At 52.5% G+C, this 15,015-nt stretch overlaps 1 protein-coding gene across 1 annotated transcript in view; it reads right to left on the bottom strand.

The window, feature by feature from the left end:
• Window positions 1-12,660: 12,660 nt before the first annotated feature.
• LOC106810897 (transcription factor Sp4-like) overlaps window positions 12,661-15,015 on the bottom strand; it is a 3,864-nt gene continuing 1,509 nt past the window's right edge. The window contains exons 4-5 of the mRNA XM_014814368.1: window positions 13,118-14,579; window positions 12,661-12,671 (exon numbers count right to left, since the gene is read on the bottom strand). Coding sequence (XP_014669854.1) covers window positions 12,661-12,671; window positions 13,118-14,579 — 1,473 coding nt within the window. The remainder of the gene's footprint in view (window positions 12,672-13,117; window positions 14,580-15,015) is intronic.

The following is a 15,015-nucleotide window of genomic DNA, read 5'->3' as shown; positions in this document are numbered from 1 at the left end:
GCGGCTATACGCCAAGCTGCTGAAGAGGCGATCAAGCCGGCGCCGCGAAGGTGTCGCCCCTCCGCAGCGTCACCGACGACGAGACGCTACTACTTCAGGCAGGCCGTCGTCCTGCCGCAGGAAGGGTGCATTACCCCTCTGTCGCCGCCACCGTCGGGCGGTCCGACGTTAACTCTGTCACGGTCGTCCGCGGCGTGTAGCTGTGGGTGTTGGGTGTAGTAGAGCTGTAGCTGTGGGTGTGGGTGTAGCTTAGGTAGCTAGTAGTGCCGCTGGTTGTGGCCCGGGCTGTAGCATAGAGCTGGTGAGCTCTGGTGGGGTGTGGGTGCTTGTTAGCTAGAGCTGTAGCTGTGGGGTGTGGCGCTGGATACGCTTAGAGCTGTGCTTCTAGCTCGTGGTGGGGGCGGTGTAGCTAGAGCTGTAGCTGTGCGGGTGTGGGTCTGTAGCTAAGCTGAGCTGTCGGGTGTGGGTGTGTAGCCTAGCAGGCTGCTAGCTGGGGGCTGTGGGGTACTGTAGCTACGGAGCTGTAGCTGCGCGTGGGGCGGGGTGTGGGCTCGGTGTAGCTAAGCCTGTAGCTGTGGGCGCGTGGGTGCTTGTAAGCTGAGAGCTGTGCATAGCTGGTGTGGGTGTAGTCTAGAGCTGTAGCTTCGTCTTCGGTCGTGGGGCCTGTAGTAGGAGCTGTAGCTGTGGGTGTGGGTGTAGCTAGAGCTGTAGCTGCTGCGACGGTCGTCGGCGTCGCGGTCGCCGGCTCTCTGCTTAGCTAGAGCCTGTAGCTGTGGGTGTGGGACTGTAGCTATGAGCTGATGCTGCGGTGGGTGTAGCTAGAGCTGTAAGCGGGGGCAGGTGTGGGTCTTGTAGCTAGAGCTGTAGGCTGTGGGTGTGTGGCTGGCTGTAGCTACTGAGCGAGCTGTGGGTGTGGGTGTAGCTAGAGCGTTGTTAAGCGTGGTGTGGTGTGTCAGCTAGAGCTGCGTAGTGTGGGTGTGGTGTAGGTAAGAGCTGTAGTGTGGGTGTGGGTGTAGCTAGAAGCCTGTAGGCTGTGGGTCGTGGTGTGTAAGCTAGAGCTGTAGCTGTGGGCTCTTACATGTTATAGATTTATAGTCTGCTATAGGGGACCTTTAAATATTTATTTATTGTAAAAAAAAAAAAAAAATTCATAATTTTGAGTTTGTAGCATTCATAGTTGTGTTGATAGTTTCAGTTACAACCTATAATTCATAGTGTTATAGTTAGGAGCGACGGCTGTCACGGGCGGGCTTTCTTACTGTGTAGCGTACAGTTATAACCGCTTTGCCGTGTGCACGGCCACAAGTGTTATAATACAGTCGGCGATCCTCTCGCGCGGGCAAGGGGGGGGGGGAGGAGCCGTCACCGCTCTGGCGCAGGCGCGGGGAGGAGTGGGGAGGAGGCTGATTGAAGACGGAGACATATTCGATGGCGGAGAGCGCAGACGGCAGCGCCGATCTCCCCAACTCTCAACAGCGGCACGCCGATGGGAACCCCCGCCTCTCCCGTCCATGGCTCGATGAGTCCACGTGAAATATTAACAGATTTCGGATTCCGGTTTTCCGGGTTCCAGCCTGTCAATTTCGGGTTCCTGTCATTAATCTGGCACGCAAGCAATCTTGCTTTGTGGTCTTAAACAATTCCTGTCTAATAAACTCCGTGCGTGGATTTTGGCCTTGGTTGTGTCAGCAATGTGTTGAGGCTAGTAATCGCTGACGTGAACAATCAGAACAGCGAACTTAGTATTGACTAACTGAACAACTAGGGGAACTAGTGGTCGACTTGAGAACAGTGAAATGAACTATCAGTGAAAACAGAACTGTCGTGAACAGCTGATCAAATAAGTGAACAGTCAGTTTCACTAGTGAAAACTTAGTGATCGCATTGGTGAATGTGTTGTGTGTGTGTGTGCTTCTCGACTGTTGTGATACTGAGCCCTGGCTGGTGCGTTGCAGGCGTGAGCGCGAGTCAGTAAGATCGGCATGAGCGAAGTCTGCTAGCGGCTACATATGTTCGCGGCCGAGAACCGCAAGCAATGTTGACGATTCACCTATCCAGACGCGTCGGAGATCAGGCAAAGACGTGTTGACAGGGAGGTAGGAGAGCGCCATCCAATAACTTCTCTGTCTCTTCTCTCTCTCTCTCTCTCTCTCTCTCTCTCTCTCTCTTCTCTCTCTCTCTCTCTCTCTCTCGTCTCTCTCTCTCTCCCCTCTCTCTCTCTCTCTCTCTCTCTCTCTCTCTCTCTCTCTCTCTCTTCTTCTCCTCTTGTTGTATCTCTCTCTCTCTCTCTCTCCTCTCTCTTCTTCTCTCTCTCCTCTTCTCTCTCTCTCTCTCTCTCTCTCTCTCTTCTCTCTCTCTCTCCTCCTCTCTCTCTCTCTCTCTCTCTCTTCTCTCTCTCTCTCTCTCTCTCTAACGTGTAGAAGAGGGTGGCGTCTTGCCTACAGGGGTTAATGCATACCTCGCCGGCGCACACCGCGCGCCGTGACTCACTCTCTCTCTCTCCTTGCTCGCCGGATTACAGTGGCCGCAGCCTGGATGCGACTCAGAGGCTGGCTATGGAGGACTTCGAGCGCATGGTGATGGTGGAGGCGTTCCTAAGGGCCGAGATGGAGGCGCTGTACGGTGACGGCGGGCCGCCCGCAGCGTGCCCTTCCACAGTAGGTGCTACCCTTACAAGCGTACGAAGGTACGTCGGTGCCTTACAGCTAGGTGGACTGGCAATGTCTGCCAGGGCTTTCTCACTTATTATATATAATACTAGGTATATTATATATATATATATATTACACACCCTCTTTGCAGCATACTAAGGTTAGTTAAACGTACATTCATTCTAACATATCATTTTACATATCAGTGCCGTATTGCAACGTCAATTTCATGCACTATGTCGTATAGACAGTGACAATATAGCCGACTTCGTCTCTATCGCGGTCTCGTTTCTCTCCTCCTCACTTGCCGTAGATTCCTGCACCAGGCTCTGTCGTGCTCTATCATCTCACTTTATATATGCTCTTCCTCGCTCCTCCTCTCCTCTTGCCTCATCCTCCTCCGTGCGGCGACCGTGTGCATATCTCTTCCTCCTTGCTCTTAGATCCTGCACCCGGGCCTCGATCTACCGTGCTCTATCACCTCAGTCTCATTCGCATGGCTCTTTCCCTCCTCCCTCCTCCTCCTCCGTGGCGGACGTGTGCAGATCTTCTTCCTCCCCTTGCTCGCTAGATCATGCACCCGGGACCGGGCGGAGGTGGCGTCGCACGCAAGTAGTCTGCTGCCAGCGATGCGACTTCAGGTTTTGAGGAATCCAGCAGGATTCATCGAGCTACGTCCAAACGCTCGACTCGCAGAATGAACGGCCACCTGCAGCCTGTCGGCAGCGTGCGAGGCGACGCGGTTGGGCGCGGGACGCTGGACACCCGGGTGGGCGTGGGGCGTGGGACGATGCAAACGCGGGCCCAGGGGTGGGGTGCAGGATGCGGGGTGGCGCAGAGGGGGGGGTTGTGGCACTGGCGGTGGGCGCGGGGGCGGGGCGTGCAGGACGCGCGGCGGCGCAGTGGCGTGCGGCCGGGGTTGGGGCGGCTGTAGGGGCGTGTGGCACGCAGGTGGGGGGCGATACGCAGGGTGGAGGCCTGTGCGATGCGTGAGTGGGGCGGGGCGCGGGTTGGGTGCGCTGCGTGCGCGGAGGTGGGGTTGGGTGGGGGCGGGGGACGCAGCTTGGCGCGTGCGTGCGACGCAGGTGCGGGCGGAACGCATGGTTGGGCGTCTGCGACGCGGAGTGGGGCGGACGCGGTTGGGGCGGCCCGTGCCGACGCGGCGGGTGGGGTGCGGGACGCGGTGTGGGTGCGTGCCGACGTCGGCGGGTGGGGCGAGGCGGGGTTCCTGTGGCGTGCGGGTGCGGGGGGGGGCAGCGGGGGTAGGGGCGGAACGCGGCCGGTGGGGTGCAGGACGCGGGGTGGGCATGTGGCGCGGAGGTGGGGCGCTGGTACGCGGCTGTTGGCGTAGTGCAGGACACGCGGGTGGGACATGCGGCGCGGGGTTAGGGCCGTTGCAGCGCGGTGGGTCGGGAGGCGCGGGCGGCGGGGTGGGGCGCGTTGTCGTAAGGGGCTGTGCACGGGGATTGCGTGTGTGGAGGGATGTTGGGTACGCATGTGGGTGTGGCGTTGGTCGTGCGCTGACATGGGATGTAGCGCAGGACGCAGTAGGGTGCAGGGTGTGGTGTGGTGTGGCACAGGCCCTGGTGTTGGAACATGAAAGTATATGCTATGAAATTTTTAAAAAATGGTCGCCCGGGTAGAAAATGGCTAAAGCCAGTAACTTGGTAAGTGACGTGTCATACGGCTTTTCTGTCATAGGTCGTATGTCATACCTCACGCAGGTTTTCATTCGCCGTGAGAATGTTTTAATGTGTTTGTTCCCTCAGAAAACGATACCATGTGTTATTGGAAGGGGACTGCCAAGAGAATCAAGCAGACGGTTTATGCGTACAGGTACTAGCTTTTAAAAGCCAAATTAAAAAATACAAAATTCACATTAAGACTATAATAATGGTTCTGACAACCAACTCTGGTTGGTACTTATGCGCGCCGACCAGGACTGTCGTGTGTGCGTTGCTCGGTGCCTCGACCTTCACGACTGATCTTCGCCGTGTTCCGCAGGCCGTTCCCGAACATCCAGCGCATCATGAAGCACGTGAAGGACACGCACATGCGCACGAACTGCCGCTGCGTGAACTACGCGCAGCTCAGCCGCAACTTCAGCCGTCGCGAAGCAACTGCAGTCACCTGGCAACCTGGGTGGCCGCCCGCTGCTGCCGCCCCGCCGCAGCCCACGGCACCCCCGCCGCTCAAGTACTGCGAGGGGGGGGTTGGCAGAAAGGGAGAGGGGGAGTGGGGAGGGGGTGGAGGGGCAGTCAACGCTGCAGCCGCCCGCGCAGCCCCACGGCATCCCGCCGCTACAAGTATGCGCGGTGCTGGGAGGCTGAGGAGGAGGAGAAGGGGCGAGGGGAGTCGCCGGCGCAACCTTGGTGGCCCCATGGCACCCCGCGCTACAAGGGTATGCGCGCGCGGGGAGGAATTTCAAGAATGGAGAAGAGGTGCGGTAGGGAGTTGCGTTCAGTAGTATCAATAAAATCACATTGCGCGGAGCACGGTGTACCGCATGACATTTCTTGGCAATTGCGTCGCTAGGCTCGGAGGTGCTTCAACCCCGCGCACACTGAGCAAGCAGCAGATGTAGTTTGACCGTGGTGTGACTTGGGTGGACGGTATGTCGCCGTCGATTTATATTTTCACGCTCGGTCGGAGATCGCGGGCCGGCGTCATGTCGGTCGCCTGACCCCCCGCACCGATGAACGCATGCCATGCAGTTTGAGGTTTTTGCCGTTTGATGTGTCATCACCTCTTCGTTGTTTTGTTTCTGTATTTTTTTTCTTCTCTCTACCGTGTAGGGCATGCCCCGGCACCCGCACCCGTACCCATCACCCGGCAAAAACGGTGAGGCGCCTATGCGATGCGGCTACCCCACGTCCCCCAGACCCCGCCCCCGGGCGGTACACCACACGCCGCAGCCAGAACGGAATGCCTGCGCATTACCATCCCGCAGTCAGGCATCACCCCGCAGGGAGGCATACATGGACCCCCGGGCCAGCACGCAAAGATTGCCGCCGGATGGCAGATGATTGCCTGCCGCACTATGCAAGCGCTATAAATCGTTATCTACGTTTCTCTTGTTCTCTCGCTTTCTACGTTCTCGGCGGTGAGACGCGGCGCTGTTCCGACCATTCGATGCACGATAACCACAGTAACACCACTACCCGCCCCTTCCCGCATGCTGGAGTTTTTTTTACACGCCAACTTTCACCGTAACGATCGTAGCGATAGTAGAATGTTCGAGCCGAGCATTAACTTAATTATTGCTGTCGGTGGTGCAGTGGTGTCGTATTCCACACGGCCACGTCGTAGCCGGATCCGCTAAAACTTCACGCGCCGTTCCTTCTCCAGGGGAGCCACGTCGGGCCTCGTGCGTCCGCTGTGTGCTCACTGGGGCTGTGACCAGAACGGCAGCGGCGCTAACGTCTTAATCGCGAATTCGGCCGCGAACCGCTCGGCTTGCGTGTGAATTTTGCGCCTAATCTGGGATTGCGTTTCACACTCACTGACCTTGAGGGGCGTCTGAAGGCATTAACCTGCTTGTAGCCGTAACGTGATGGGGCAAAGGTGGAATGGCGGTTTCTGCATGAGCATGCCTCTACCCAGTTAGTTTTTTTCTCGAAGGTCGCATGCTGCACCGGCTGCGAGAGCCTACCTGCCCAGGCCCTGCTCTCCCAGTTCTCCCACCATCCTCGCGCATCCAGCTAGTGCTCGTGTTCAAACAGGGGCATTACGATTCGACACGTACCTCCCCGCCTCCGCGCTGCCGCCGCCGCCACTTAGATTGCACTTCAGCCAGCTTTTCTGTGCTGCCAACAAGGTAGAATAGCGTCTAGACTTTACACTTGCACTGCCTTGCTCTTCCGAGAGTTCACCTCTCTTTCGTACGGACAAGCGGCGTTGCGTGCGGTGCGTGCGTGCGTGGCATTGTGTGTGACTGTGTCTGTTTTGTGTGTGTGCCGTCCGCGTGTGGTGAGGTGTTCGTCGTTGTGTGTGCGGTGTGTGTGTCTGTTTGTGTGTGTGGTGCTGCGTGTGAGTGGCTGCGGCCCCATGCCTGCGTGTGTTGTCTGTTTGTGTGTGGGCGGTGCGTGTGAGTTGCGTGCGTGTGTGCGTTGCGTGTGTGTGTGTGTCTGTTTGTCGTGTGTGCATGAGTGCCGTGTGTGCAATGCTGCGACAGTAAGCAAAAAAACAGTTGTTGCTGAAGGAAATATAAGGCGTGGGACGAACGGAGTTTTATAGAAATCTTGTTCGGCCACACACCTTGACGGATTTTCTGCTCCTGTTCTCTATCTATCTCCGCTCCTAGTCACATCTGAGTCCCGCCTCCCGCGCGCATTTATCTTTCTCGTTTCTCATGCCATTGCCGTCTGCCGCAGCCCTTCTTCTTTCTTTCTGATGTGTTACCCCTGTCCCGTCCTAATATAAATAATATGCGACCTGCTGTGTATACCCTTCCTCTACTATCTTCTCGTTCCTCCTTCTTGTCCCTATTTAATTTGTTATTGCTCTTTTTCTGTCCATTTCTTGGTGTTTGTTTCACGATTACCCCCTCCCTACCGCAGTGGTGGTGGGATTATAATGGTAGTAGGTCTCAGAGAGAGAGGATAGTGATCCGCTAGATGGCGCATTATTAAGTATAAATAAAAGTTGGTGGATATAGAAATCAGTTAACCCTAACCCTAACCCTAACCCATAACCCTAACCCATATATCCTATCCTAATCCTAACCCTAACCTACCCTGTATTCCTAATTTAAAATAAAACTAAAATTAATAAAAAATAAAATAAAATAAGCAGGACAAAATTTAGCCAATCAGAGCCGTTCCCTAGCGGGATCCACTATTCTTCCCCTGTGCAAATTTATTATAATGGTCAGCAATGAAATGTTGGATGATTAGGAATGTGTGATGTGTTGTCTTGTTTGTTTGCGTTGTTTCGTTTTTGCTTGATCTGTGCACGTCGTGAGAATAACCTCATTCTTATCCTGATCGTACTGTAAAATAGGATCGTATATATCTATCGTATAAAAAACCTTGTTTGTATATACCTTGCTTCGTTCGCAACTCTTACTCATCCAATGCTAGCAGGAGAGGTACGTAGGATACTACCTAATTGGATGCACCTTATGATGTGTGCAGTCGGTGTTGTTGCTTTTGTCGATTTAATTATCTTTGTATTTCCATCCTTATCTAACCTACTTCATCTAGTTAAGTAGTAAGCTACTAGGTAATCACTAATCCCGGCCGTGTTAGTTCGCCTTCTCCGTGATTGGTCTCTGTTTCACTGAATATCGAGTGTTTTGTGTGTGTGTGCTCGCGCAGCTTGCACTGTGATGCGTCTGGATGGCCAGGCACGGCGTAGCGATTCTCTCCTCTATCTCTCTCCCTCGTTCCTCGCTCTCTCTCGTCTATCTCTTTCCATCTCGTCTTCCTCTGCTCTCTTTCTCTCTCGCTCTCTCTCTCTCTGCTGCTCTCTCTGCCTCTCTCTCTCTGCTCTGCTCGTCTCTCTCTTGCTTGGCTGCTCTCTCTCTGCTCTCTCTTTCCTCTTGTCGGCTACTCTCCTGGCTCGTTTCGTCCTCTCGCTCTCTGCGCTCCGTTCTCTCTCTCCCTTCCTCCATCTCCTCTGTCCTCTCTCTCTCTCTCTCTCCTCTGCTCTCTCTTTCTTCTCTCTCTCTCTCTCTCTCTCGCCTCTCCAGAGTATGTATATCGTAGGCTATACTGATATTTGCACCTATAAAGTCCCTCTCTCTCTTTCTCTCCTCTCCAGTAATAACATACTAGTATAGTATGTCATTTAGGTATAATGTATTATCCCTCTTCTCTCGTCTCTCTCTCTCTCTCTCCTCTTCTCTCTCTCTCTCTCTCTCCGTCTCTCCTCTCTCTCTCTCTCTCTCTTTCGTCATCTCTCTGCTCTCTCTCGCGTCATCTCTCTTGCTCGTCTCTCTCTCTATCGTCTTCTCGTCTCTTCTCGTCGTCTCTCTCCTCCTCTCGCTAGCTCTCTTTCTCGCCGGTCTCTCTCTCTCTCTCTTTCCGTCTCTCTCTCACGTCCTGCTTCTCTCTCTCGTCTCTCTACGGTTCGTTCCGTCGTCTCGCAATTGAAACTCTCGCTTGTGAACGGAGGGCCAAGTGGCGTGCCCGGAGCAGCGCCGCCCAGCCGACCGCGGGCGACGGAGCCGAGTGTTCAGTACACGTCCTGCCACCCCGCGTTTTGTCTGTCCTGTGGGTGGTGGTTCGTGTGCCTCTGGTTCCCCTTGGGGTTCGAGGACGCAGTTGTCGTAAGTGTGCGCCGTTATGCACTGGCAGAAAGTCTCTTACAATCAGGTTCGGGTGGAGTACGGGACGCCGTACTCCACCACATGCTCGATCGGTCTGGTGCTTGACATTCGGGTTGCTCGCCGGCGTACGGGCGGCGTATAGGGTGGCGCTGGTTGCCTTGTGGTGGCCGGCGGTGGCGCTCGCGCGGCGTCGGCCGCACTTGGGTGATCCTTCTGGCCGGGACTATGTGGGGGGGAGTGTGGTGTGGGGGTGTGGTGGTAGATGGGGGTGTTTTACCGATGGATGCTCTCTCGGGAGTCTTGAAAGGCACTACGATGAGAAGGGTGCCTACGTTGGCTGGATAAGTCGCTATATTTTTAATATATAGGCACTTGCAGTTGAAAAGTCTTGGAAAACGGGCTACGGCCTGGACACTACTGGAAATTTTCAGTCGGGTTTTGCCGGTTGACATTTCTCGCGTCACTTATGTTGACTGTGCTGTTATATGTGATTACCTCGTGCTCACCTGTGAAATCTGCTGGTCACCCGATGGGGTGTCACCTTGTTACGCTGTATTAGCCTTGGTGTCACCCATGATTACCGTCATGTCACATATGTTACCTGTATTACCTGTGTTCACCCGTGCTTACCTCTGTCACAGTATTGGTTACCTGTATTACCGTGTGTTACCTCCGTTTTTACCATCTGTCACATGTGTTACCTGTATTACCTCAATGTTACCCGTCTGTTACCTCTGTCCACATATGGTTACCTGCTATTACCTGTGTGCAACCCGTGATTACCTCTGTCACATATGTTACATTGTGGGATATTACCTATGTTACCTGTGAGTAGCGTGTGCGAGCGCCGTGTTACCTACTGTACACATATTGTTACCTGTATTACCTGTGCAGTCACCGTCGTTTACCTCTGATCACATATGTTACCCTGTATTACCTGTGTCACCCGTGTTACCGTTCTGTCACACTATAGTTACCGTGTATTACTATCGTTCACCTGTATTACCGGCGGGTGTCGGATGTGTCACCCTGGTTACCTCTGTCACATTATGTTACCTGATATTACTGTGTCACCACGTGGTTACCTCCTGCTCACTACTGTTACCTGTAATTTACCGTATGTTACCGTGACTTACCGTCGTGTCACCCTGTGGTTACCTCTGTCACAGTATCGCTCTACCTTGTATTATCCGTGTCACCCCGTGCGTTTACCCGTCTGTCACATATGTTATCTGTATTACTCGTGTCACCTGTGATATCTGTGTCACCTTGTTACCTGTATTACCTGTGTCACCCGTGTTACCTCTGTCACATATGTTACCTGTATTACCTATGTTACCTGTGTTTCCTCGCCCTGTCACCAGGTACATCGAGTCGCTGCAGACGGAGAAGACGCAGGTGAGTAACTGGCGGGAGCAGATGCGCGCGACGCCGGACAACACCGCCCTCAACAACGCCGGCAAGCTGCCCGTACACTGGCTCAGCAACGGAGCCGGTAACCACGGCAACGTCGTCAACGCGCTCTGGGCGCTGCGCGACGTCCTGCACCACGACACGCTCAACATGACGCACCTGCTGTGAGAGGCGGCATCTGTCACCGTGGCAACGTCGTCCCCGGATTTCATCGCCGTAGCAACGTCGTCCTTGGATTTCGTCGCCGTGGCAACTTCGTTCCAAGATTTCATCGTCGTAGCAACGTCGTCCCCGGATTCGTCGCTGGGGATGCCTATGTCATGTTATGGCAGGTGATGAGGGTGTGATTTCACTTGCAGGACGCGTCTAGGCCTTGTACAAAATATTTCTCAATTCGTGTGCCGAGTTTCTCGTCAGAGTCAGAACAGCAGCATTCGACATTTGCTGTTTGCGTGGATTTACAGTATTGTGTTGCTCGCCTCATTGCGTGTACTCGTTTTGTTTTTCCCCCTGTCATTTTAATTAGTTTTGTGTAAGAAGTTTATAGTCATCTTTTTTAAGAGTATTTATCGAGCATTTTGCACATCGGATTGTAGCTGAATTTCCAGCAGCAGCCCTTGTAAAGTGAGGGCTGTCAGATCGGGTTCAGTGCATACTCATCAGCTATGTCATTACAGAAAAGTTGGCCTTTCTATTTTTACCAAACGCTACGTCACCTGTATAAAACTGAAAATTCCCTGAAGTTTCTATCATCGTATATATACATGTATATACATTTGTATATGTATTCTGCTCTGGGTGCTATATCACTTTGTGAATTTCAAACGACAGTTCGATCCTGGCTGTGTCTGTAAACGGCAGTTATCATGCTTGTTTTTCCCCAAGGTGGAACGTGTTGCTATTTATTGTGTTGGAAGGCATGACAGTGTTAGTTTTTAGTATAAATACATATTCTTGTGGATCGTCTTGTATACAGTGTTGTTGACAGTGCGTTTCGTGTCATTTTTTCTGTCACGTAATAAAGTGAAGCTGTGTCAAATATGTATACAGAATTCGCGTTGTGACGTATTTGTAGCGTTATTGATCACCATTCGAATCTCGCCATCATTGATTTCTGGTTGGTTACATGACTGTCTGTCTAGGGAATTGAGCGCCGCCGTAGAAGTGGAAAAACACTGTGATTGATTGCTGACTAAATACGCGTACGCAGTGTTAACTCAATATGTGCTCACGGTCAGATGGCGTTTTATTGTATAAACAAATGCAAAATTAATTGCCTGGCGTCAGTCACTAATGCATGGTTAGCTGCATTCTGCAGCTGAAAATAAATTAAAACGTTTAGCACGCGTCGTTCGTCGCCCACGCATGCTTGCATCGGCCCTGACCGCATACAACCTTGAGACTACGCCAATGTCATGTCACGTCACGCCAAGGTCAATCTGAACCTTATATATAATACGATTACGTATTACATACATCAAAATAACGAGCATAAAAAATAGCAGGAGTAAACTTCGCTCTGCTGGTAATAACCTATATATATATATATATCAAGGGTACATAATAGTATGTACTCTATAGTAGAGTACATAACAATATAATCTCTTATTATGTACTATTGATATATATATATAACAATAAAAGAAGCTCATCACGATGTATGATCGCGTACGATGGTGGAGTGATGCTTACACTCCCAATTAATGGAACCTGAGTGATATCAGGAGTGGATAAAACCCCACACTCCTGGTGATAGAGTTGACGTTGGCTTCAACTCTCTACTCACGAATACTACGGCCGTGCCAAAATATCAATCGCGAAGGAAACGTTTATAAATATAACATCGTACAAAACATATATATACCCCGCTGCTAAATATCTGACCTGCAGCTGTTAACGTCTTCCAGCGATTCTTTCGTTTGTAAGTCGTTCATTCATGGGTAAATTAAATCATTCCTTCCTTGTTAGTAACTGCACTAAAGGCCCACCACGTGTGTGTATAAATAAACAGACAGAGAGCTATAGGCTAGTATTGGCACGGGGTGGTACTTCTTGCAACGTATTTATCGCTGGCATTAACATAAATCTCTCACCATCTCACTAGTATTAGCGTACACCTCTCGCTAATATTAACATAGACCTCCCTTCACTAATATTAGCGAACATTTCTCACTAATATAAAAATATACCTTCTCTCACGAATATTAACTTATACATTTCGTTCATATGGGCGTATAGCTTCTAACGCTGATGTTACCATATACTTTCGACACGCGTATTCTTTGTTCCCGTTTGCGGGTCTCTGTTATTATGTATGTAGAACGCTCAAGAGCACACTAAGAGCAGATAATAGAGATACTCCGAGTCTCTATTATCTACTCTTGATACACACATATACATGTATATGTAATATGTATATATATATATATATATATATATATATTCTTTGTTGACGTTTCTGGGTCTCTGTTATGTATTCAAAACGGATGGCCATATCGGTGTATATACATACACAGACATATATATATAATGTATATACATGATATATAGGCCCTACATGATACATACATATACATGATTCGCTACGTGCTGCGCTCGGCCTATAACCCCCGTCTTCATCCCTTCCCTAGTCTCTCCGCGTAAAAGATGCTGCCGCTCACCTGCTCCTCCGTCACCACGCGCACCCTCTCTTCTCGTCGCTGCGGGGCTGGCGCCACCTGGCGGAACAGCGTGGCGGGCACGAAGGAGGAGGACGAGGAGGGGTAGGAGGTGGAGGAGGATGAGCAGGGGTAGGAGGAGGAAGATGAAGACGAGGAGGCGGGATAGAGCAGATCATAGACGGCGTGCGAGTCGCGCGCCCGCCGCGTCATCTCGTGCGTGCGGCTGTGGCGGATCATGTTGCCGGACTGCGTGAAGCCGCGGCCGCACTTCCAGCAGACGTACGGCTTCTCGCCCGTGTGCACGCGCACGTGCTTCTTCAGCGTCGACACGTCCGTGAAGCGGCGCGCGCAGTGCGTGCACGTGTACGGCCGCTCGCCGGAGTGGACGCGCGAGTGCGTGACGAGCGTCGATCGCTGCGAGAAGCGCTTCGGGCACGCCGAGCACTGAAACTGCCGCTCCTTCGGTTTGTTGACGTCAGCAGTAGCGGAGCGGTGGAGGGTGTACGGCGCGAGCGTGTAGAGCGACGCGTCCGTCGATGAAGCCGGCTGCAGGATGCGGACGCTGTTGCTAGGGGCGTGGTCGTTGCTAGGCGCCTGCTGCAGGATGCAGACGGCGTTGCTAGGAACCTGCTGCAGGAAGCGGACGCTGTTGCTAAGCGGCGGTTCGGCGGTGAGCAGACGACGCAGGGTGGGATTGTCATTTTCCGTCGACTGTGTCATCGGTGTCATCGGCTGATTCGCTAGCAGCAGCGCGTTTGTCGGACAGCCGACCGACGGTGGCGCACCCGCAGCTTGGCTGAGCGACAGAGGCGTCTGCTGGGCGGGATGCAGCGCGGACGTGACGTCATGTGAGATCGAGGCTGTGTGTGGCGGGATGGGGGGCGGCTCAGTGAGCGTGGTAGGCTGGTCGTGGTGTTGGTGTTGGTACACGCCAGCAAATGAGTACTGGTGAAACTGCTGCTGCTGCTTCTGCTGCTGCTGCTGTTGTTGTTGCTGCTGTTGCTGGGGCTGCTGCTGTTGCTGCTGTTGCTGCTGCTGGTGGTGCTGGTGGTGCTGCTGCTGGTGGTGCTGCTGCTGCTGCTGCTGCTGCTGTTGCTGGTGTTGCTGTTGCTGCTGCTGGTGGTGCTGCTGCTGTTGTTGCTGGTGCTGTAGATGACACGCTGTGTTATCTAGTTGAGTGTACGGCGGCTGTAACTCTGCGACAACCCCTGCCGCTGCCACGTCACCGCCTACCCTGACTCTCGCGCCCCCTGACGACGTGGATGCCGCGGTCGCGCAGACCTCAGTAGCGTTCATCGCAACTACCGGCGGAAGAACGTGTCTCCCCGCAGTGCCGCCAGGTGTCTCCACCGACGACAGCTCCCTGTCTCCTGCGATTGGCTTCCACTGTAACTCGCACGTTGGCGGTTGCATGAGACCGTCTAAGAGCGAGATCAGCGGCTTGCTGTTTACGGCAGCGCCACCTAGCGTGCGCGATGACGTCGGAGCGATCATGTGAGTGCTCGTGCGTCTGTTGATCATCAGGATGCGCGATCTGTCGCTCTGGATGGACAGAACGCCGGAGCTTGTTCTGGCGAAGGTTGCCTGCAATATGTTGTTCAGGTGAAGAAATTATATGACAACGCGCAGCCTTGTGTAAATGAAAGATTATTTTATTTTTTATTGTGCGAATATAATAACGTTAGCTATTAATTATGTTAATTAATTCATTAATTAGTTATTATTATTATGTTTATTATCATTATCATCATCATTATTATTACTTAGTAGGTGCACAGTGAGAAATCTCTGAATACATATCTCTACCGGCGTCTCCGTGCCTCGGTACTCGGCAGAGGGCGCGCGTGAATGAGATCTTTATATATATTTATATATTTATATCTTTATAGTCAATCTAGCACATCCTGCCAGTGTGTGTATGATTTATTGGGCCTGTGGTGTTGAATAAGACGCTGACATATGCAAATCGAAAAAATAGGCCGAACGAATGGAAAGGGTACGACATATATATATATATATA

The sequence above is a fragment of the Priapulus caudatus genome, unplaced genomic scaffold, assembly GCF_000485595.1.
Source record: "Priapulus caudatus unplaced genomic scaffold, Priapulus_caudatus-5.0.1 Scaffold485, whole genome shotgun sequence".
In the NCBI taxonomy this organism is placed as follows: Eukaryota; Metazoa; Priapulida; class Priapulimorpha; order Priapulimorphida; family Priapulidae; genus Priapulus; species Priapulus caudatus.
The sequence above is the reverse complement of the archived record's forward strand: the minus strand, read 5'-3'. Positions and strand labels throughout refer to the sequence as shown.